The 23,273-nt window shown below is 43.0% G+C and overlaps 1 protein-coding gene across 7 annotated transcripts in view; it reads left to right on the forward strand.

The window, feature by feature from the left end:
- The first annotated feature begins 2,232 nt into the window (after window positions 1-2,232).
- Window positions 2,233-23,273, forward strand: part of Cbfa2t2 (CBFA2/RUNX1 partner transcriptional co-repressor 2) — a 99,821-nt gene continuing 78,780 nt past the window's right edge. For 3 of the 7 annotated variants that reach the window (XM_052183997.1, XM_052183998.1, XM_052184000.1), the window contains exon 1: window positions 2,339-2,459. In XM_052183997.1, coding sequence (XP_052039957.1) covers window positions 2,426-2,459 — 34 coding nt within the window. In that variant the 5' untranslated portion in view covers window positions 2,339-2,425. Of the gene's footprint in view, window positions 2,460-23,273 lie in introns of all 7 variants that reach the window. The other 4 variants (XM_052183996.1, XM_052183995.1, XM_052183994.1 and 1 more) reach the window with 4 other exon arrangements.

Below are 23,273 nucleotides of genomic sequence, written 5' to 3' on the forward strand. Positions count from 1 at the left end.
CTCATGATACACTTGATATATAGAATTCTTTGTCTTTTTTAATTATTTATTTTTATTTTATATGCATTAGTGTTTTGTCTGCATGTATGTCTGTGTGAAGGAGTTAGTTCCCCTGGAACTGGAATTAAGGCATGTGTGAGCTGCCATGTGGGTGCTGAGAATTGAATCAATGTTCTTTAGAAGTGCCAGTGCCTGTCACCTCTGAGCCATCTCTCCAGCCTCTATAACTAAATTCTTCCCCAAACCCTGAACCCCTTTCAAAACAGGGTTTCTCTGTGTAGCCCTGGCTGTCTTGGAATGTGCTTTGTAGACCAGGTTAGTATTTTTTTTTTCTTTCTGTTTTTTGAGACAGGGTTTCTCTGTGTAGTCCTGGCTGTCCTGGAATTCACTCTGTAGACCAGGCTGGCCTCGAACTCAGAAATCCACCTGCCTCTGCCTCCCAAGTGCTGGGATTACAGGTGTGCGCCACCACACCCGGCTGACCAGGTTAGTATTAAATGCACTGAAATCCACCTGCCTCTGCCTCCTGTGTGCTGGGATTAAAGATGTGTAGCTGAATTCTTCCCAAGTGCCACTTTACACGATTACGGGTGTGTGCCATTTCACCTGGTCAATGCCATTGCAGCTTGCCCAATCATATAGATGAGGACAACCTTGAACTGATGTGCGTTTGCCAATCAAGTGCTGGGAGGACAGGTGTGACCCCCCATGCCTGACCGTGTTTTATTGAGACAGTCTCACTGTGTGGCCCCGGCTGGCTCAGAATTGGCAGTTATTTTGCTTCAGCTTCCCAAGGGTTGGGCTTATAGGTTTGTGCCACCATGCCAGGCAGGCTTCATTTTAGTTTTAATTCCTGTTTTTGACTCTTTGAGAGATAGAATGGCAGAGAACTCATACTATAGTCAGAATTCTTTCTTGGGTTGCTATGAGATTTATGTTTTGAGTTTGCTAACAGAAATAGGTGGACAAATCAGTGGGAAAGCCTCTTCCTAATGTGTAGAAAAGGGGAACTCTTTTCTTAGAAGAATGGCTTAAGGTTGAAGGCTAACCCGGAATAGGTCAATGAGTTCAGACATGTCAAATGCACATTAAGACATTTGTTTTGGTTTTTTTTTTTTTTTTTGCTTTTTAAAAAAAAGATTTATTTATTATTATATTTAAGTACACTATAGCTATCTTCAGACACACCAGAGGAGGGCATCAGATCTCATTACAGATGGGCCTGAGGCATCATATGGTTGCTGGGATTTGAACTCAGGACTTTTAGAAGAGCACTCAGTGCTCTCAACCGCTGAGCCATCTCTCCAGCCCAAGACATTGTTTTCAACAAACCAAAACAGACCTATATATATTTTTTTTTACTCTTTTTTTTATTCGATATATTTTTTATTTACATTTCAAATGATTTCCCCTTTTCTAGCCCCCCACTCCCCAAAATAGACCTATATTTAACCAGGCCTGCTAGCACAGTCCTTTAGTCCCAGCACTTGGGAGGTAGAGTTAGGTAGATAGAAATCTGAACACAACACAGCTAGTTTGAGGACAGCCAGAGCTACAAGTGAGATACTGTGTCAAAAAAACAAAAAAAACAAAAAACCAAAACCCCTGCACATACGCGTGCCCCTCCCCACAAACGCAGACACAAACCCCACAAAGCCTTTGATCTGATACAGAAGTCAATAATGACAGCTACTAGGTATTTTAAACATTTAGATCCCTATAGCCCCAAAAGATGTAGAAATCTGCGAGATAGCTAATTTGGCAAAGATGCTCGCTGTCAAGCTTGATGTCCCAAATTTGATCTGCTGGATCCACACGGTGAAAGGAGAGCATGCCCCCAACTTATCTGATATTCACATGCACGCGTTGGAATGCACGCCTTCAAACATATACACGCACACATAAGCAACAAATCATTGTAAAAACAAATAAATAAAAGGAAGAAAGAAGAGAATATAACCGTCGAGGCACCGAGGCCTGTACCTGAAGCATACCTCCCCGAAGCCCCGCCCCAGGACTCCGCCCCCGCTCCTAGGTTGCCGCCCAGGCCACATCCGGAAGTCTGGAGCTCCGAAAAGGGCGGTTCCGTGCGGCCGCGCGTAGCTCGCGGGAGGCGGGTCGAGGTGCAGACAGCTCCAGGATAGGACGCAGTCTGGCGCGGAAGGGGCGGGCCAGGTCAGGAGGCGGTGCTTCGCGTGAGCGCCCATGGGCCCGGCTTCCGCGTGCGTTGGTCTGCGCGCGGGAGCGCGCGGCGGGGGCGTGCCGCGGCCGTCTGGGGGCGGGGCGGCGCGCGGCCTAACGGCGGCGGCGGCGGCGGCGGCGCTGGTGCGGGCGAGTTCGGCGGGTGCAGGTCCCGGCCTGCGCCTGCGGAGGGCTCAGGCAGAGGGTCGAAGCGGGCGGCGCTCGCGACGGACTGCGCTCCGCGATGGTGGGCGTCCCTGGAGCGGCCGCCTTCCAACGTAAGTGGGGCGGGAAGGCGGACGACTGAGGGGTGTGTGTTGAGGGGCCTGCTGCTCCATAGGCGGGAGACTCCGTAGAGGCCCCCGAGGGAGGCCTGGGCAGGGAAACTGAGGCCGGGGTTGGGGCACTAGATCCAAGGTCACGCGGCTCCCCAGCCTTCCGGGGCCCTCGGGGCTATCCCGGCGCTTCCTGTGGGGCTCGCTGCTTCGGGTGTTAAGCCGGACTGTGCGGAGCGGCCTTGGAGCTCAGGCCTGGCGGGCGCCCCATGGACTGGCCGCGAGAGAAGTATTGTTTTGTTTTCGCGGCATCGGGGCTGAAAGTCCGGTCCCGGGAAACACGCCGGATTTGGAGTGACGTGTGGTAGATGTTGGAGGATGCGGGGCAGATATTCCGGAGAGCCCTGTTGAATGCAGGCTTTGGGGTCGGACTGCATTGGGTTCATGTCCCGGCTCTCCCGCGTATAGGCTGTGACCTTGGCGCTCCCAAAGTCTCAGTTGCTCCGTCTGAAAAATGGGTTCTGAGGAACGTACCCTGAATGCTCTGTAGTAGGGTTTAGTGAATCCAGTAGAATGCCCTGAACACACAGTTGCACATCATACTCAAGTGTGAAGACTCACTATCATAATCACAGTTTGTTATGTGTTCCTCGGAAAAGTCCGAAGTTGGGGACTGGTTGTGTTTTGTTAGTTTAAGATATCTTGTCTTTGCCAAGTCCTACAGTGTGACCTAGTTGTGTTTTTATTCTTACCCCCATTTCGCTATTCCATTTATCCGATGTTCTTCCTAGAATTGTAAGATCCTTGGAGGAGGGATAGCATCGTTTAATAAGAACAATAAAAATTTAATTGTCATTAAAATAGCAGTAATAGCTAACATTACTTGAGCACCAGGCATTTTGCATTCGATTCATTTAATATTTATTAAATCATCTAAGTACAAAGTATCACTCTAGGCCCAGAGACTATGGCATCAAACTTGACAGACTAGATTCTGGATTTGATTTTGACAGAGGGACTCATGTTTTGTGGATATTTCTTTGTCTATGCCTAGTGACAGTCTAAAAACAGGTATTTGAGGCACTTTGGAGGCAGGTGGATCTCTGTGTTTGAGGCCAGCCTGATCTATACAGTCAGCTCTTGGCCAGCCAGGGTTACATTGTGGGACCCTGCCTCAAACAAAACAAAACAACAACAACAACAAAAAACCCTAAAAAAAATAAATAAATAAAAGCTGAAGTCAGCCTGGGCAGTAGTGGTGCACACTTTTGATCCCAGCACTTGGGAGGCAGAGGTAAGCAGATTTCTGAGTTTGAGGCCAGCCTGGTCTACAGAGTGAGTTCTAGGACAGCCAGAGCTACACAGAGAAACCCTGTCTCTTGAAAAACAAAAAACAAAAAATAATAAAAAAAGAACAACTAAAGTCAGGTGTTGCTGGATGTCTGTTGTGCAAGGATAAATCGAGGCACATTGAGACCTCTTAACCCCTCCCCTCCCTGCTCTTCAGCAGAGGAGTTGTCTAGCCTTTTTCTTGGACACTTACCACATTGAATGGAAAAAAATACAAAATAGATTTTTACCCACTAATGCCTTCTGTAGTTAAGTGTGCTGTTGCTGCTCTTGATGGTTTGACGATATTATGTAAGAAAAGTGGAAGAAACTTCTCTGAATGTAAATTCCTTTACTTAGTGCTGTGGGGACTGCACTTAGGGCCTGTGCTTCGAGCCCTACACTGAACTGTGTCCCCAGTTTTCTTCATTTTCAGACAGTTGCCCAGGCAACTTGTAATTCTGTCTCAGCTTCCCAGTAGCTAAAAATACAGGCCTGTGTCACCAGGTCCAGATGAACTAACACATTTTTATTTCCATGTCTTTTATGTTTTCAGTTAAATATATTCCGAAACAGTTGAGTATGATAAAAGCCTGTGTAATTTCAGCACTCAGGAGGCTGAGGCAGGAGAATACAAGTTTGAGGCCAGCCCAAGCTACTTAGTGAGACTGTCTGGAAAAACAAAAGCCAAGAAGTAGGACTTTGTGGTTTGTTATGTAACTGAGTTTCATTGCAAAAGTTAATCTATAGTGGTTTAATATGCTTGCTTATTGTTTGTTATGTTAAGGAACTTATTGGGGTTGAGGACTGAACTGAAGGCCTATGTGCTAGGCAGGTACTTTTCCTTTTTTTCTTTCTGTAGCCTTAGCTGTCCTGGTCACTCTGTAGAGGAGGCTATCCTTAAACTCAGAGACTGACCTGCCTCTAGTATGTGCCACCACCACCCAACTAGGCAGGTACTTATAACTCAAAACTATAACATTCTCCTTTTTAAAAAAAAGTCTCTCTATTATTTATTTATTTATTTATTTATTTATTTATTATGTATACATCATTCTGCCTGCACGTATGCCCGTAATCCAGAAGAGGACCATCTCATTATAGATGTTTATAAGCCACTATGTAGTTGCTGGGAATTGAACTCAGGACCTCTGGAAGAGGGCCTCTGAGCCATCTTTCCAGCCTCTGGGCCTCCATTTTTTTTCTTTTTTTGGAGTCATGGGCTTCTTGGAACTCACTATGTAACCAGGCTGACCTAGAATTCACAGAGATCTTGCCTACCTCTGCTTAGTTAGAACTAGTTCCAGGACAGCCTGGGCTACACAAAGAAACCTTGTCTAAAACAAACAAAAAACAAAACAAATCACCGAAAAGATAGGCTCTTTCTAGGTCCTCATCCGGCCGGACAGTCCCACTTCCTTGCTGGGCTCCTCAGAGCTAGGGTGTTACAGGCATGAGTCATTTTAAGTGATTTCAGGAGCCTACCTACAGTCTTTTCTTCTTTTTTTCTGGTGTTGAAGAACACAGGCTTTAGTGTATGCTAGACAAGGCTCTAACTGGCCTGTATATAGTCCCGGGGAAGGGAAAGTGGGGAGGAGCTCAGCCCTAAGTTTGCTTTACCACAGTGGAGTCCCTGGGGAAGCATGGTGGCACTCTAGGCCTCTTGTGTTCTCTCCATTGGGCTAGAGTGCTAAGTTTGCACACAGTGCACGAATATTTCTTTTACTTTTTTTTTTTTCTGGCAGTGCTGATCAAAAAACAAAACAAAAAACCCAACTAACCAAACAACAACTAGGGCCTCTCATTCCCTAGGTTGTTTTACCACTAAGCTTCATCCCAGACCTGGATATTTTGTTTCAATGAAGTAGGGTCTTACTCTGTAGCAAAGACTTACCTCAACTTATTAAGTAGATCAGGTTGCCCTCAAACTTGGGGCAAGCTTTCTATTCCAGCCTTTTAAATTGAAGGATTATGGATGTGAGCTTGGCTGAATTTTTTGTCTTTTAAAGATTTATTTATTATGTGTACTCAGATACTCTAGAAGAGGGAATCTGATCTTGTTACAGATGGTTGTGAGCCACCATGTGGTTGCTGGGATTTGAACTCAGGACCTTCGGAAGAGCACTTGGTGCTCTTAGCCACTGAGCGGTCTTTCCAGCCCTGAATATTTGTTTTAAATTACAGTTTTAGGCTAGGAATGCAGCTCAGTGGTAGACTACTCACCCACCATGGGCAAGGCCCTGGGTTTAATCCCTTGCCCATAAAAAAGTAACAATTACAGCCACATTAGAGTTGATGTTCTAACATTTCATAATACATAAAATTTGCTATTTTTAAGAAATGATGAGCTAAAATGTAAGTGGGAGCCATAGTTTTGTCTCTCTATGCTATGCGTGTTATAGTTACTACCCTTGGAATGGAGATCATCTTATAGTGGTTTTACCTCCCGATGTTACTGTCAGAAAGAAAAGAGTACCTTACTTAGTAGAGATAGAATGCAGTGGTTTAGGATGACTCTTTTTTGAGACAGGGCTACTCTGTAATAGCCTTGACTGTCCTGGAACTCCTTATGTAGACTACTAGTCTGGCCTTGAACTTGCCTTAATCCTCTAGCTTCTGCCTCCAGAGTTCTGGGATTACAAGCATGTAATCTGTGTAGCATGTTTCTCTGTGTAGCTCTTGCAGAGATCTGCCTGTCTCTGCCTCCAGAGTGCTGGGTGTGGCCTATAGAATATTTTTAACAATGCTTGACACACTGTTCAGGTGATATTACTGGCTGAAGATAGAAAGATGACTCTGGAGCTCATATTTCATGGGGGGTACTGCATAGATAAGTGAGTAATGGAAGTTAAAGTGCTTATTTTGGGGGGAATTTCTTTTATTTATATGGGAGAAGTGGAATATATGATGTTAATAGAGTGGCAGTAAGTTTCAGCTGGGTTGTGCCTGGGAAGTGCTACATGGCAAGAAAGTTCTAGAGTTCAACAGGCTCAACTCACTCTAAGGTATTCCTTCATTTGCCCACTTACCTAAGAATGCAGATTAGCAGACTAAGTTTCTTGAGTAAGGTAAGTGTGGCACTCATAAAGTGACAAAAGGTTTATAAATCAGTGACCCTTGGAAGAGGCCTAAACACAAATGGACCGGCATCTAAGTATGTTAGGTAATTACAGATATTTTTCTAGTAGGCAGATCCTGTGCGTTCATTACTATAAATAGCTGTAAGAATTGTTCTCTTAAGGAACTTTTCCTTATGTGGCACATACCTCTTAGGATGATAGAGAAATGACAATGTACCAGTCAGAGCTTCCTGAGGATGAACACCTAAGTGCCTTCCGTTTGCTTCTCTTGCTCCACTCCTGTTTCTCATCCTGTTCTCTGGCTGACTTAGTTACTGGAACTGTACCTGTGGACTTCCTTCCCCTCTGAAATGATCAAATTATTTCCCTGCTCCTTTTTATTAGGGATTGCTCCTAGCTGACTGGGTTATCCTAAGCTCCTCCTCTTAGGGTAGCCTGTGCTTATTTCCAACTCCAGATCCTCCTATAGTGCTGAGATTAAGAGCATGAGCCCTCATGCCTGTGCAGCATTGTCATGTTACCTTAGAGATGGACAGAGAAAAGGCACTAGTGCTTTAATGCACACACCTGTAGTCTAGCATTTGGCAGGTTGAGTCAGGAGAATTATTATAAGTACCAAGACAGCCTGGGCAGGCTCAACAAACAAAGGTGGGTATTAAATAGTAACTCTTAGCTGGACCTGGTGCCCCACATGCCTCTAATTCCAGCTCTTGGGAAGCAGAGGCAGGTGGATCTCTTGAGTTTGAGGCCAGGATCTTCCAGGACAGCCAGGGCTATACAGAGAAACCCTGTCAGAAAAACAAAAAACAAAATAAGATTTGACTCCTGCTGGGCATTGTGGTACATGCTTATAATCTTACTTTTTGGGAGGCTGAGGTGGGTGGTTGTGAAGCTGTCTGTGCTGTATAGTGAGACTTTCTTAAGATGGGAGCAAGCAAACAAAAGGACTTTGATTTTTCCCTTCTGTTTTGCATTGTTATAATCAAATGCAGAAATCAAAGTAAAATTCAGAGTGACCAATGTAAAATTCTGAATTTATAGCTCTGGAGTGGGCAGACTTTTAAATTAAATTAGCTGATGGCAACAAATATGTAATCTAAGCTCTCCAGCAGCTCAAGTGAAATGTTATTATCTGACATCACACACATTCCTTGGCACACACAAAACTTTGACCTTTTCTTTTTTACAAATGTTTGCCTCATTCCTTTATTAATTCTGATCATCATAGAGGTCCTGCCTGCTTTTAATTTTTCAAAACCACATGAGAGCAAACATTCACATAACACAGATTTATTCATTTAGGTCTCATATCCCTAGAGAAACAATAAACACACCCTCATTTTCCTGGAATTCACAACAGTCCTGACCATGTCACCCTCCTATCCCATAAAAGCTAATAGGCCTGTGCTATTTTTCTGTTTTCTTTTTTAAGATTTATTTATGATCTTGTACATGCTGGGCAATCACTGAGCTGCATCTTGTGTCCCTTTTTATTTTTATTTTTTTACTATTTTAAAAAGGTTTGTTGTTGGGCTGGAATTTTAGTAGTTGTTGCTCCTTCAGAGGACCTGAGTTTGGTTCCCAGCAGCCAACTTGGCAGTTAACTGTTCTTAACTCCAATTTTAGGGTGTCTTGTCCATCCTTTTCTGGCTTTGGTAGACACTGCACATGTGATGCACACGTATACACTGCAAACAAAATGCCCATATACATAGTTCAGCCCCCCTCCAGTCCATTGAGGACTGAGATGGTTCAGTGGGTAGAGTGCTGCTCAGTTTGAGGACCTGATCAGTCTGGCCAGAACTTAAGCACTAGGTCCAGTGAGAGACCCTGTCTCAGAAAATGAGGTGATTGGAAGAAGAAACCAAGCACTGACCTATGTTTTCCTCACATTCATGTACAGGTAGTTGAGCACATATATAACATGCACACATGCACACAAAGATGTTGGAAAGAGAAAAGGAGGTGGGGATATTACTTGATAGACTACTTAAAAAAATTTTTTTTGTATCAAGTGACAGTTGAGTAAAGATCTGAAGGAATAAGCTGGCTATGAGCACATCTTGGAGATGAACAGTATAACAAACAAAATATCAGCCGGACTGTGGTGGTGCACACCTGTCATCCCAGCACTCTGGGAGGCAGAGACAGGCGGATTTCTGAGTTCAAGGCCAGCCTGGTCTACAGAGTGAGTTCCAGGACAGCCAGGGCCACACAGAGAAACCCTGTCTTGAAAAAAAGAAAAAGAAAAAAAAAAAGAAAATATCAAATATCAGGGCCATGAGGTGGGAACATGCGTTGTAGTTTTCACAGAGAAGTTTCTAGCAGTTAGTTTGGCTGAAGTACAGGTTAGTGGTAGAACATGGACATTGGATATGGTCCTAATAATAAAGGGTGTTAGCAAGAATATTTCTGAATGAGATGGGAAGCTGCTACAGGTAAGGATCTCGAGGAGGAACATCTTTTTGTCAGTCTATTCATCCAACCACAAGGCTAAGATGTGCTTAACTTACCAATCTCTAACCTTAGCTGTATGTAAAAATATGCATACACATATTTACTCATTGTAGTGCTAGGGGTCAAACTTAGGGCTTTAGGGCCAAATCTTCACTTTCTTATTACTCACTTTCTTATTTTTAGATGGTTGGTTTGTTTGAGCCAGAGTTTTATTCTGGAGTAAACTGGCTGATGAACTCATAGCTTTTCTGTGCTGGTTATAGTAGACAGCAGTTGGGCCCCACTTATTTTAGTTTTTTGTTTTTTTGTTTTATGTATATGGTATGTTTAGTCTATATATATGTCTACATATGTGTCTAGGGCCCAGAAGATGGTGTCTGATCTTTTAGGACTGGAATTACAGATAGTTGAGTTGTAAACCACCCTTTGGGTGCTGAGAACCCAACCCTAGGTCTTCTGAGAGACAGCCAGTGCTCTTGATAGCTGAGCTATCTCTCCACCATTTGTTCTTTTTTTTTTTTTTTTTTAAAGATTTATTTATTTATTATATGTAAGTACACTGTAGCTGTCTTCAGACATCCCAGAAGAGGATCTCATTACAGATGGTTGTGAGCCACTATGTGGTTGCTAGGATTTGAACTCAGGATTTGAACTCAGGACCTCCAGAGGAGCAGTCAGTGCTCTTAACTGTTGAGTCATCGCTCCAGCCCCTCCAACACTTGTTCTTGTTTCTTTCTACAGTGCTGGGAGGTCTTAGTTTGTTAGGTAAGTATTCTATCACTGAACTATAGCCCCAGAACCTTATTTTTTTGGGACAGGACCTTTCTATGTATCCCAGGCTAGCTTGGAACTGGCTGTATAGTCTGAGTTGACTTTTAAGTGCAATGATCTTCCCACTTCTTTCTCCTAGGTATTCGGGTTACACCTGTGTACAACTGTCTTAGACTTTATTTTAGTTTTTGAAACAAACTCTCACTCTGTGATCTGAGCTAGTCTCCTGTTTGAAGACTCAAGTGGTTCTTCTCAGATTCCCAATATTGTGGGTATTCCCAAATATTAGTGTATTGTGGGTATACACTAATGTACTAATGTGTATAGCTCCTGATTGTATTTGTATTACCGTTTCTTCTTTTTCTTTTCTTTTCTTTCTTTTTTTTTTTTTTTTGGTTTTTTGGATTTGGTTTTTTTTGAGACAGGGTTTCTCGAAAAGCCAGGTAGTCCTGGCTGTCCTGGAACTCACTCTGTAAACCAGGCTGGCCTCGAACTCAGAAATCTGCCCGCCTCTGCCTCCCAGAGTGCTGGGATTACAGGAGTGCGCCACCACCGCCCGGCTACTGTTTTCCCCCAAGACAGGGTTCTTTTCCCCCAAGACAGGGTTTTTCCATTTATCTTTGGCTGTCCTAGAACTTGCTTTGTAAAAAAAGAACTTGCTTTGTAAAAAAACAGACTGGCTTCAGTCTCACAGAGATCTGACTGCCTCTGCCTCCTGAGTGCTGGGATTAAATGTGTGCACCACTGTGCCTGGCTATTTTTACTGGTTTTCAGTTATGTGAAGATATATGTGTGCATTTATATGGATATGTACACGTGAGTGCAGGTGCCTTAAGAAGCCAGATGCTTTGGGTTTCCTGGAGCTGAGAATTACAGACAGTAGTGAGGTGCTTGGGTGCTGGGAGTTGAACTGTGGTCCTTTAGAAGAGCACCAAGTACTTTTAACTACTGGACCATCTCTCCAGCATACCCAAGGTTTTTTGTTTGTTTGTTTGTTTGTTTTTAAACTAATTAGAAAAATAAATTATAAAAATTGCCCATACTAATTGGGTGACATATTTTGATATGGCTTACACTTAGATCATTTTACTTCTGGAGCAAACATTTTGTTAATCGAAGGTGGGACCTGGAATACAAAGTAAGAAGTTGCTGATTTAGTTAGAGAAGGTTTCTGGTTTGGACCATGTGTTAGGGTTTCCATTGCTGTAAAGAGACATAATGACCAAGGCATCTCTTATGAAGGACGTTTAATTGGGGGCAAGCTTACTGGTTCTGAGGTTCAGTCCTTTATCATCATTACTGGGAAGCATGGCAGCATCCTGGCAGGCATGGCATTGGAGGAACTGAGAGTTCCACATCTTGTTCCAAAGATAATCAGGAGAAGACATTCTTCTAGGCAGCTAGGAAGAGGGTCTCAAAGCCCACCCGCACAGTGACACATTTACTCCAACAGGGCCACACCTACTCAAACAAGGCCATACCTCCTAGTAGTACCACTCCTTAGGCCAAGCATATTCAAATCACCACAGACCAGAATATTTATTAACAGTGGATGTAGAAATAGTTGTATTCACATCTATCTATCTTTTTGGGGGGGGCGGGATTCAGAATATTTTGAAGGTAGAGTTAGTAGGTGTCATGCTTCCCCTCCCTATTTTATTATTGTATATAGTGTATGTATATATATATATATGCACATATATGTATATGTGTGTGTGTATGTATATATATGTATGTGTGTGTGTGTATGTGTGTATGTATATATATATATATATATATATATATAAACATTTTAAAATTTTATCTATGAGTACACTTTAGCTGTCTTCAGATGTCTTCAGATACACCAGTTGTGAGCCACCATGTGGTTGCTGGGAATTGAACTCAGGACCTCAGGAAGAACAGTCAGTGCTCTTAACTGTTGAGCCATGTCCTAGCCCTGTTTGTTTTTTGAGGCATGGTCTTACTATGTAACTCTTACTAGCCTGGAACTCACTGTACAGAGCAGGTTGTACTTGAACTTGTAGAGATTAGCCAGCTTCTGTCTCTTGATAGTTGGGATTAAAGGTTGTGAGCCATCATACCCAGCCCAACTGCTTTTATTTTAAGATAGGTTCTTATAGCCCAGGCTTGCTTTGAACTCCCTATTACTGAAGATGGTCTTGAAACTCCTCAATCTTCTGCTTTAGTGCAAGCTTTATAAGAGTGTGCCACGTACTGCCACACCCAGTTTAGAGTTGCCAATATTTCCAGGAAAACCCACTTTTTTTTTTTTTGTGGCTTTTTTAGATTTGGTTTTTTGGGTTTTTTTTGTAGATCAGGCTGGCCTCAAACTCAGAATTCCACCTACCTCTGCCTCCCAAGTGCTGGGATTACAGGTGTGCACCACCATCGCCCAGCTAGAGTTACCAATATTTGATTTTGAACTGGGATAGGGACACGGGGGAAGTCAAGGCAATGTTAAGATTATTGATTAAGGTTACTAATTTAACACTTAAGTAGCATGGGTAGGATTACATTTCCATACTGATTTCCTTAATGTGAGACACCTTTAAAGTGATTATAGCGCATTCTTTTTCATTTCAGAGAAAGCTGCAAATACCCTGTAATAAACAAAGATAGTTATTTGGTTGACTGGTTCATGAATTTGCCAAACAACATCTCCATTGTCCATTTTGAAGTTATTTGCATCTTGTTGAATTATCTGTTACTGTTGGTTTTCATGAGCAGTAGAAAAAGTAAATAATGAACCTGTGAAGTTCTGTGAGTAGATACAGCTGATCTGGGAGTGTAAGTAAGTCCCTTTCTGCCATCTGACAGGGGAAGAAAAGTGTCAGGAAGGGATGCCTTCCCAGGGGCTGGAAAAATGTCTCAGCTTTTAAGTGCTTGCTGCTCTTCCAGAGGATGGAAGTGTGGTTCTTAGTACCTAGATCTGAGGTTAGCAGCCACCTTGTAACTGCAGCTCTAGTACTTATTTATGCCACCACTACCTGGCAGTAATTTGGTTTTGTAATTGTTAATGCCAACAGTGATACTTCACATAATATGCAAGTACAAAATACCAAAAGTGTGTTTAGGCCATTTCAGAAATTGTATCCTAGGCCAGATATAGTGGCACACAACTTTACTCCCAGCACTTGGGAGGCAGAGGTGGGCAGATCTCTTGAGTTCTATCCCAATCTGATCTACAGAGTGTGTTCCAGGACAGCCAAGGTGGCATAGATAAATTCTGTCAAGAAGGAGGAAAAAAAAGGGCGAGAGAGACTTTTCATTTGCGAGTGTGTCTGTTTCACCAATGTGTATACATATAATTGTGCATATAGTTGCCTGTGCTGGACCCTATGGAACTGGAGCTATTGTTAGGCAGTAGCGAGCCACCCAGAATGGGTGCTGGGGCATGAGCTCTGGTCCTCTGGGAAGAAGCAGGAAGGGCCCTTTTATTTTTTTATTTTATTCTTTAACAATTTTTACTTAGAAATAGGAAGGTGGAGTAAGTCTATGCAGGTGTGTATCTGTGACGTGGATTTCGTATCACATCCTCTGTTTTCTTTTTTTTTTTTAATATGGACGGCTTCACTAATTTGTGTGTCCCTGGGCCATGCTAATCTTCTCTATATCATCCTGCTTTTAGTAGTATATGCTCCACAGTGAGCGCTCACAGGCTTGTAGTTGGAACATTACCCCTGTGTTTTTATAGCTGCTTTTTCTCTCTGACAGACTTTCCTTTCTAGGTTCAATCTTTTTTTTTTTTTCTTTTTTTCTTTTTTTTTGGATTTGCTTTTTTCAAGACAGGGTTTCTCTCTGTAGCCCTGGCTGTCCTGGAACTCACTTGGTAGACCAGGCTGGCCTCGAATTCAGAAATCCGCCTGCCTCTGCCTCCCAGAGTGCTGGGATCACAGGCGTGTGCCACCACCGCCCGGCTTCTAGGTTCAGTCTTGTTAAAGACATGTCTTCACAGCCTTCTTGCCCTCAATAACCATATAGATACATCCTGCCACTGTCAGGGCAGTCATTAAATAGATCTTGTTCTTTGCAGCATCAAGCACCTCAAACAAAATGCCTCCAGGATTTCTTTTTCAAGCTCTTTGACAATATCAGTGTCCTCTCTATGTCTTTGGGTCTGTGTAATGATACTCTTGTGTTTGTAAATGTGGGCTGTACCTTTGAGACTTTTCTGTGGCTTGGTGTAAAATTCACTGATCTTCTACAAATCAGTGTTTGTTGTAAGCCTTAAGAAACTTTTGAGGGCCGGGCTGTGGTGGCGCACGCCTGTAATCCCAGCACTCTGGGAGGCAGAGGCAGGCGGATTTCTGAGTTCGAGGCCAGCCTGGTCTACAGAGTGAGTTCCAGGACAGCCAGGACTACACAGAGAAACCCTGTCTCAACAAAAAACAAATCCAAAAAAAAAAAAACAACAAAAAAAAGAAACATTTGAACAGTTTCCTGTACTAGGTGCAGGCCTCAGGCTCCCTGGCCGCCTGCTACACTGATGGCAGCGCCCGCCCCCGCCCCACGGTAAACTACTGGGCTTTCCTTCTGGGACCTGCCCTCCCAATCTGATTTTGAAGTTTTGGGTGTTGCATATTCAGAAATCTACATTGCCATCTCACATTCAGTTTTGTGACTTTATATGGGTTTGTGACAGTTCAATACGCTGGTGACTGTGGCATAAAACCATCTGTCATTTCATGAGTTTTCAATTTGCACAAGAAATAAGTCACTGACTGGGTATGGTGGTGGTGTACAGATTTAATCTCAGAACTCTAATCGCAGAATTGCAGCATTTGGGAGGCAGAGGCAGGTGAGTTTCTTTGAATTTAAGGGCAGTCGAGCCTACATAATGAAATTACAGGAAGCAAAGGCTGCATGGTGAGGCTCTGTCTCAAAAATAAATAAATAAAAATCACTAATTTAATTTTAATGGTAATGTACATAATTTTTCTTTAAAAGATTTGTTTTACCTTTAATTATGTCTATTGGTATGTGGGTGTGAGTGAGCGAGCTGCCTGGACCTGGGTGCTGGGAACGGAACTTATCCTCTGCAAGAGCAATAGTCATCTCTCCAGCCTCTAAATTTGTCAATATTGATGAATCTTTTTTTTAAAGATTTATTATTATATGTAAGTACACTGTAGCTGTCTTCAGACAGCACTAGAAGAGGGCATCAGATCTTTTTTATGGATGGTTGTGAGCCACCGTGTGATTGCTGGGATTTGAACTCAGGACCTTCGGAAAGAGCAGTCAGTGCTCTTAACTGCTGAGCCATCCTCATGAAGTCCTTGATGAATCTTTTAAATCTTTTTTAAGTGGGTGTGTATGCCATATGTGGAGGTTAGAGAACAACTCTTGTGAGTTCTCTCCTGCCATGTGAGCCCCGGCATTGAATTTAGGCTGTCAGGCTTAATAACCAGCACCTTTACTTGCTGAGTCATCTTGCTGGTTCTATGACTGTGCCTTTGAGGCAGGGTCACTCTGTTGCATTAAAGGCATGCGACACCACCACCTCCGCCTCCTCCTCCTCCTATTTTATCTATATGAGTACACTGTAGCTGTCTTCGGACGCACCAGAAGAGGGCATCGGATCCCATTACAGATGGCTGTGGGCCACCACCATGGGGTTGCTGGGATTTTGACTTAGAACCTCTGGAAGAGCAGTCAGTGTTCTTAACCACTGAACCATCTCTCCAGCCCTCATTTATTTATTTTTAAACAAGAAGATCTGGCCACTATGTCTGTCTTGCTTTACTTATTTATTTAATTATTCAATTAATCAATTTATTTATTTAAAACAACAGGGTCGCCGGGCAGTGGTGGCGCACGCCTTTGATCCCCGCACTTGGGAGGCAGAGGCAGGCAGATTTCTGAGTTCGAGGCCAACCTGGTCTACAGAGTGAGTTTCAGGACAGCCAGGGCTATACAGAGAAACCCTGTCTCGGAAAAAAAAAAAAAAACCAAATCCAAAAAAACAAAACAAACCCAAACAACAACAACAACAAAAATCCCCAACAGGGTCTGTCTGTATTGCCCTGACTTGCTTTGATAGCTGCTGTGTAGACCAGGTTGGCCACCCTAAGTTAATATAGGTAAAGAAATAAAAACTCTGGGATCTGTGTTCCTAGCATCTCCCCTCTTGGGCGTTATTATTGCTGCACTTTGAGATTATAGCATTTGTATTTGAGAGGTATAAAGCTTTATTTTAGTGATGATTTGGGTCTTTGTGTAGACAATAAAATGAAAATCCTGATTTGGATGAGGTGTCTTCATGGCTAGCATTGTTCTAGCTGCATGGAATGGCTGTACTGAACCAGGTGTTTTTACTTCAGCTGTGCCATCTGTGGGAGCAGGTGGGCAGGTCCCTGTCTTCAGGAAAACACAGCTGGTGAGACTTAGAGGAACTAATTGCTTGCTTTCCCAGCTCTTTCTACCTGAATGCAGTTTTACCTCCACAAATGTATTGATTAGGATATGGTTAGGACATTAACAGCAAAAAACGAACAGAAATAAAAAGGTGTATTATGTGTTGAGACATTGTCTGATATGCCCGTTGGCTTGGAACTAGTATTGTTCTGTCTCATTCTCTTAAAATCTTGGATTGCAGAGCTATGTTTCCACACCCTGCTTAGTATTTTTAGATTGATACTGAGCAAGATAACTTAAGGTTTCATTTATTTATTTGTATTTAACTTTGTTTGTATATGTTTATATATGTGCTTATGTCTTTGGAGACCAGAGGCAGGGCCATTCACTTGAGTTTTGATCATTTCCTCACTCATAGACTAGGCCGGCGGATCATCAAATCCCCGGGGGTCTTTATGTCCCCATTTTCTGAATGTACACTGGCCTTTTATGGTGGTGGTAAAGGTCAAACTTGTCCTTATTTTTATGTTGCAAGTGCTTTACCAACTAAGCCATCTCTTCAGAACCTTACTTATTTTTTTTAAAAAGAGGGGTGCAGTGGAGGTATGCCTCTGTGTTTGGGGGTTCAGAATTTGGAGAATATCAGGTATTATGTACTTTGTCTTATGTCCCTTGGGACATGGTCTCTTACTGAATCAGAGCTAGACTGGTGACTGGCAGGCCCCAGTGGTCCTGCTGTCTTTGTCCTCAATAGCGCAGCCACACACTGTTTTGTTTTGTGTGTTTTGAGTCAGGAACTGTGTAGTCCTGACAATCCTAGAACCCAACATGCAGACCAGGCTGGCCTCCAACTTGCAGAGATCCACCTGTTTCTGCTCATATGAGCTAGGATTAAAAGCAGGTGTTATGTTGGGCGGTGGTGGCGCACACCTTTAATCCCAGCACTTGTGAGGCAAAGACAGGCAGATTTCTGAATTCAAGGCCAGCCTGGTCTACAGAGAGAGTTCTAGGACAGCCAGGGCTACACAGAGAAACCCTGTCTTGAAACCCCCCCCCCCCCCAAAAAAAAGCAGGTGTTGCTGGCACATACATGCCTTTACTCCCAGCAATTTTATCAGCCTGGTGTACAGAGGAAGTTTCAGGACTACACAAAAATAAAACAAAACAAACAAAAACTCTGGATGAAAGGTGTGTACCATCATGCCCTGCTTTATTTCTCATTTTAAAAAAAGATTTATTTATTTATTATTTGTAAACACACTGTAGCTGTCTTCAGACACCCCAGAAGAGGGCATCAGATCTCATTTCGGATGGTTGTGAGCCATCATATGGTTGCTAGGATTTGAACTCAGGACCTTTGGAAAAGTAATCAGTGCTCTTAACCGCTGAGCCATCTCTCCAGCCCTTATTTCTCATTTTTATGTCTTCTGAGTCTTAGATGTACACCACCATGGGCACCAGGGGACTACATCTTTTAAGTTTTTGTATTCTTAACAATAACCTAGCAAATATCTTATAGGAGCTTAAAATAGTCTTGGTCGTATCATTAACTTGGTTGAAGTATAATAATATGTAAAGTAACAGCTGAGTAAAATTTTGGGATATTTCTTCTTTTCAGTTCTGGGGATCAAATCTAGGGCTTTGTCTGTGGTTATTCTACCTTGGTTTGTTGAGGTTGGATCTGGTCTCATTGTGTAGCTCTAGCTGGCCTGATATTAGCTATGTCGCTTAGGCTGACTTTTTTCTTTTTAAGATTTATGTATTTTATGTGCATGGATGGTTTGTTTGTATGCCGTCATGTGCCTGCTCGGTGTCCATAGAGTTCAGAAGAGGGTGTCAGATCCCTTCAACTGGGGTTACAGGTAGTTGTGAGCCAATATGTGGGTGCTAGGAAGGGAACCTGGGTCCTCTGCTGTGCTTTAACTGCTGAGACTAGATAGTGTTTCATGTTGCTCAGGCAGGCCTGGAGCTGTTGGGGCCGAGCGGTCTTTTCTGTTTCATGCTCTTAGATCTGAGCCACCATACCTTTTTTGCCTTTTAAAAAGTATTTATTAATTTATTAACTTGGATTTTTTTTTATTCCGTGTGTGGGGTTTTGCCTGCATGTGTGTCTGCACCACACGAGTGCAATGCCCATAGGGGACAGAAGAGGGCATTGGATCCCCTGGAACTAGAGATGCAAGCAGGTGTGGGTCCTAGGAATGTGCCTAACTGCGGAAAGGCTGCTATCCAGCTTCTGTAATCGCTTTTGTTTGTTTTAGGGAGGATATTGAATTCCCTGTTCTCTCTGTCTCCTCAGTCCTGGGGTGACAGGTGTGCAGTAGATATCTGGCTTTATTATTCGTTATATTTTTCCTCCTCTCTGTCAATAAATACTCTTCTTCTTGCCTCAAAGTCATGGCAGTCTTTCTCAGTTTTCCAAGTACTGGGATTACAGAGGTGTAAGCCACACCTGATGTTATTTTCCCCATTGAAAATGGGCTGCTTGCCGGGCAGTGGTGGTGCATGGCTTTAGTCCCAGCACTTGGGAGGCAGAGGCAGGTGGATTTCTGAGTTCGAGGCTAGCCTGGTCTACAGAGTGAGTTCCAGGACAGCTACACAGAGGCTCAAAACAACAACAACAACAAAAACAAAAAAACAAAAAAAAGAGAGAGAAAATGGGCTGCTTACATAATTGTAGCAATTAGTGACTAGTCTAGGACAAGGTGAAGAACAAAGAGAATCACTCTGCTTGTCTTGCTATTTGTCAGTTTGCTTGTTTGTTTATTGGTCTTTCCAGACAGGGCCTCTCCGTGTAGCCCTGCCTGCCTTAGAACTCACTCTAGACCAGGCTGGGTTTGAACTCACAGAGATACACCTGACTGCCTCCCTAGCTCTGGGATTAGAGTCATGCAGCACCAATTCGAAGTTTATCATGCCTGTGCTTGACCCACTTGTTAGAAACATAAAAATTGCTATGGACCTTCCAGGAAAGTAAAGATGTTTGGTTTGGTTTGGTTTTGACAGGATTTCTCTGTATGGTCGTAGAATTGAGAGATTTGCCTGCCTCTCCCAAGAGTACTAGGACTAAAGGCATGAGGCACCATGCCTGGTTGAAAGTTGCTGTTGTTGTTGTGTGGTTGGCTGGTTTGGTTTGGTTTTTAACATGTAATATGAACAAAAGGTTTGGAGTAGAGCTCAGCCATAGAGCACTTGACTATCATGGGTGCTTACAACCTTGCTTCAGTCCTTAGAATTGCTTCAAAAAGATGACTCTAGAACAGAGGCTTAAGGACTGATATGATAGGTGCAATGTTTTATAAACACTTGTTTGGAAGGAAGGGTGTGATTTAGCAGTTAAAGATGAGGGATGATAGAAAATGTGTGCAGCTTGATTGGGACCACAGTTATAGGTTATAGGTAAACATTTTTAAAACAATGGCAAGTGTTGTAATTTAAACCAGAGTGCATCTGAGATTTGAGGATTTTGAAAAGGTTTTTCTTTTTCTTCTTTCTTTCTTTTCTTTCTGCCCAATTATAAAAAGATTCTGTTGCAGATCTACATTTGAAACTATTCCTTCTGGGCCTTCCTAAATAATGTCTGGAGTTACATTGGACTTTGTGTGTTCCTGTGGGGAACAAAAGCACACGATCACTGAAGCCTATAGCATAAATGTGAGGCTTGTGCGGGTGGTGTGAAAGGGGCTCTCGCAGCCTCACACGCCTGGGTGGGCGAGCTACACTAATAGCTCCCAGCAGTTCTGAATCAGACATTGTGGAGCCAAGAGTCTAGCATTTGGAATTCCACTGCCTGTGCTAAGGATCTGTCTTTTATCCTCCAAACCACCATTTGTTAAATGGCAGTGGACCTGTTGACAAGGGGGGGGGGGCTGGCAAAGATCAAGTTAAAAGGGAAAAAAAGTTCAAAGGTAGGAAAATAAGAGAAGGGTTAGTCATGTCTTCACCTCTCCCTCTCCATGTTCTCTCTCTCTCCCTCTCCTCTCTCATTCTCTCTGTCTCTGTCTCTGTTTCTATAGCTGTAGCTCTCTCCCTGGCTGGCTATTAGAGACCCAGGCTGGCCTGGAACTCAGATGTCCAGCTTGCTTCTGCCTCCCTGGGTTCAACGGTGAGAGTTAACACTCCTTGTTTTCCCTCTTCCTCATTTATTTACTTATTTGCTTGTTCATTTGTTTAATTTTAGTAAATTTGTTACACAAAAATTTCATTTCTAAAAGTTGGGTTTGTTAGTGCCCTCTTTAATCCCAGCACATGGGAGGCAGAAGCAGGTAGATCTCTGTGAGTTCTAGTCTGGTTTAGTCTATCTACATAGTTCCAGAACTGCTAGAGCCGTGCGTGTACAGACCCTGTCTCAAAAACTGTTTGTTTGTTTGTTTGTTTGTTTGTTTCTTTCTTCCTTTCTTCCTTTGTGGAAGAAGGGAGTGGGGGAGAGCTGTGAATCAAATCTGTGGGCATGCTATGGAAAATTTTGAACACAAAAAATAGAATAATGTACTGAATGCCCATTAACCTATTTGGTAGCTGCAGTGAGTGGCAACTAATGAAGAGAAACTAGGACTCTGAGCCTTGGGTTTGGTCTCCACATTGGTCTCCTGTTCAATTTGTCATCAGACACCCTGCAGTAGAGCACCATGTTTAGGCTTTGTAATAAGTGATAGGTTACTTAAAGTTTTCTTTGGCCAGGGATTGGAAGGGAACCTGAGAGAAGGTATCTCTTTACCCCTTGCTACCAAAAAACAAAAATAAAACCCAGTAAAAAACACCATTTCAAAGCATGTTTGAACCAAGTTTGATTTTAGGCAAGAGGCCTCATGAGACTGTGTCTACATCACGTGTTTTTCAGTGAAATGATCCAGGAGAACAGTCTTTATGTTAGCTTTTATAAAAGCCTGCAGGAGGTGGAGACGGTGGGTGGGTACTGGGAGGAGTGTGGCATAGGTTAATGAGATAGTGACTGAGCTACTGCTACTGCCCTGTGGCTTGTGCTGTCTCTTTTCAAGGAGTGGTTCCTTTTGGTTTTCAGACTCACTGTTTTCATTTCCCACAGATGATGTCCATTTGGCCTGATTCCCTGTCTTTTCAGATCCAGATGTTTCAAATTACATGGAATCCTCAGGGATGGACACTTTTCCTGAGCAAGCAGTGCTTCTTATTGGTGTTATCTTCTGAAGCCCTTTTTCTTGGCACACACTTTTGTATATTCTTTGTCTGAAAGAAAAACTATACCGTATCGTATAGTATGGCCAGGAATGTAGGTAGGTTGGTAGAATGCCTGCTCACCATGCACAAGGCTCAGGATTTGATCTCCAACACCAGGTAAACTGAGTGAGGTATTGAGTGCCTGCAGTCGGATTTGAGGACACCCTAGAGGCCATGCCTCAAAAAAACTTGTAATCGACTTATAATAAATAGTATATTTAAAGTGCATAGTGGGTCTGGAGAGGTGCCTCAGTAGTTGAAAGTGTCACTGTGTTATCTGTAGCTGGCTTAGTTAGCTATGTTGCTTAAGTTGCCCCCCCTCCATTATTTGTATTGTTTTATGTGTATGGTGTCTTGCCTGTATGCGTGTCTGTTTGTGCACCACTTTCAAGCAGTATCCTTGGAAACCAGAACAGGGTGTTGTAGATAGCTATGCTCTTCCATGTGGGTGATGGGACTTGAATCCAGATCTTTTGGAAGAACAGCCAGTGCTCCATCACAGACACTGCCATACTACCTCATCTAAGCCCCTCCTGCCTTGTTTTGGTTTCATTTTTTTGTTTGTTTTTCTGAGTCAAGGTTTCCCTTGTATCCTGGCTGTCTTGGGACTCTGTAGACCAGGCTAGCTGGGAACTCATGGAGATCAGCCTGCCTATGCCTCCCAAGTGCTGGGATTAAAAGGACCAGGCATATATATATATATATATATATATATATATATATATATATTCCCCCCCCCCCCCACACACACACACAGGGTTTCTCTGTGTAGCCCTGGCTGTCCTGGAAATCACTCTGTAGATCAGGCTGGCCTCGAACTTAGAAATCCGTCTGCCTCTGCCTCCCAGAGTGCTGGGATTACAGGAGTGCTCCACCACCGCCCGGCTGGCCTATATTTTTAAATTGTTTTAGGGGTGCTTGTATTTTGAGTCAAGGTCTTACCATGTAACTGAACTGGAACTTGTTAAGTAGATCAAGCTGGCATCAAATTCACACAGATCTACATGCCTCTGCCTCCCAAGTGCTGTCATTAATTACCATCCCCTGTTTTAAATTTATATTTATTTGTTTTAATATTGAAAAATTATTTAGGTCAGATGTTGTGATGGACTCATAACTATTACTTTGGAAGCAGAGCCAGGAGGATCTTTTTGAGTTTGAGGCTAGCTTGGTCTACATAGTGAGTTCCAGGACAGCCAGGGCTATGTAGAGAAAAACATGTCTGAAAAATAACCAGATAAATACTTTTATTGTTTTGTGTGTACGGTTATTCTGTGTGAATGTATGTCTGTGTACCATGTGTGTGCCTGGTGTCCAAGGAAGTCAGGAGAGGGTGTTAAATCCCTTGAGACTGTAGTTGTTGGCCACATGTGAGTGCTGGGGGTTGAAACTGGGTTTTTGGAAGAGCAGCCAGTGCCTTTAACTGCTGAGACATCTCTCCAGTCCCTAAAATTTTAATTTATAATTTATTTATAATTATGTGTATATGTCTTTTAGTGTGGGTTTATTTGTGGAAGGACAGTGCCCACAGAGATCATAAGAGAGTGTTGACTCCCCCGAGGCTAGAGTTACTAGCAGTTTTGGACTGCTTGAGTGAGTACTGGGAACTCTTAACCTCCTAAGCTAC

This window comes from Apodemus sylvaticus, chromosome 5 (assembly GCF_947179515.1).
Source record: "Apodemus sylvaticus chromosome 5, mApoSyl1.1, whole genome shotgun sequence".
Taxonomy (NCBI): domain Eukaryota; kingdom Metazoa; phylum Chordata; class Mammalia; order Rodentia; family Muridae; genus Apodemus; species Apodemus sylvaticus.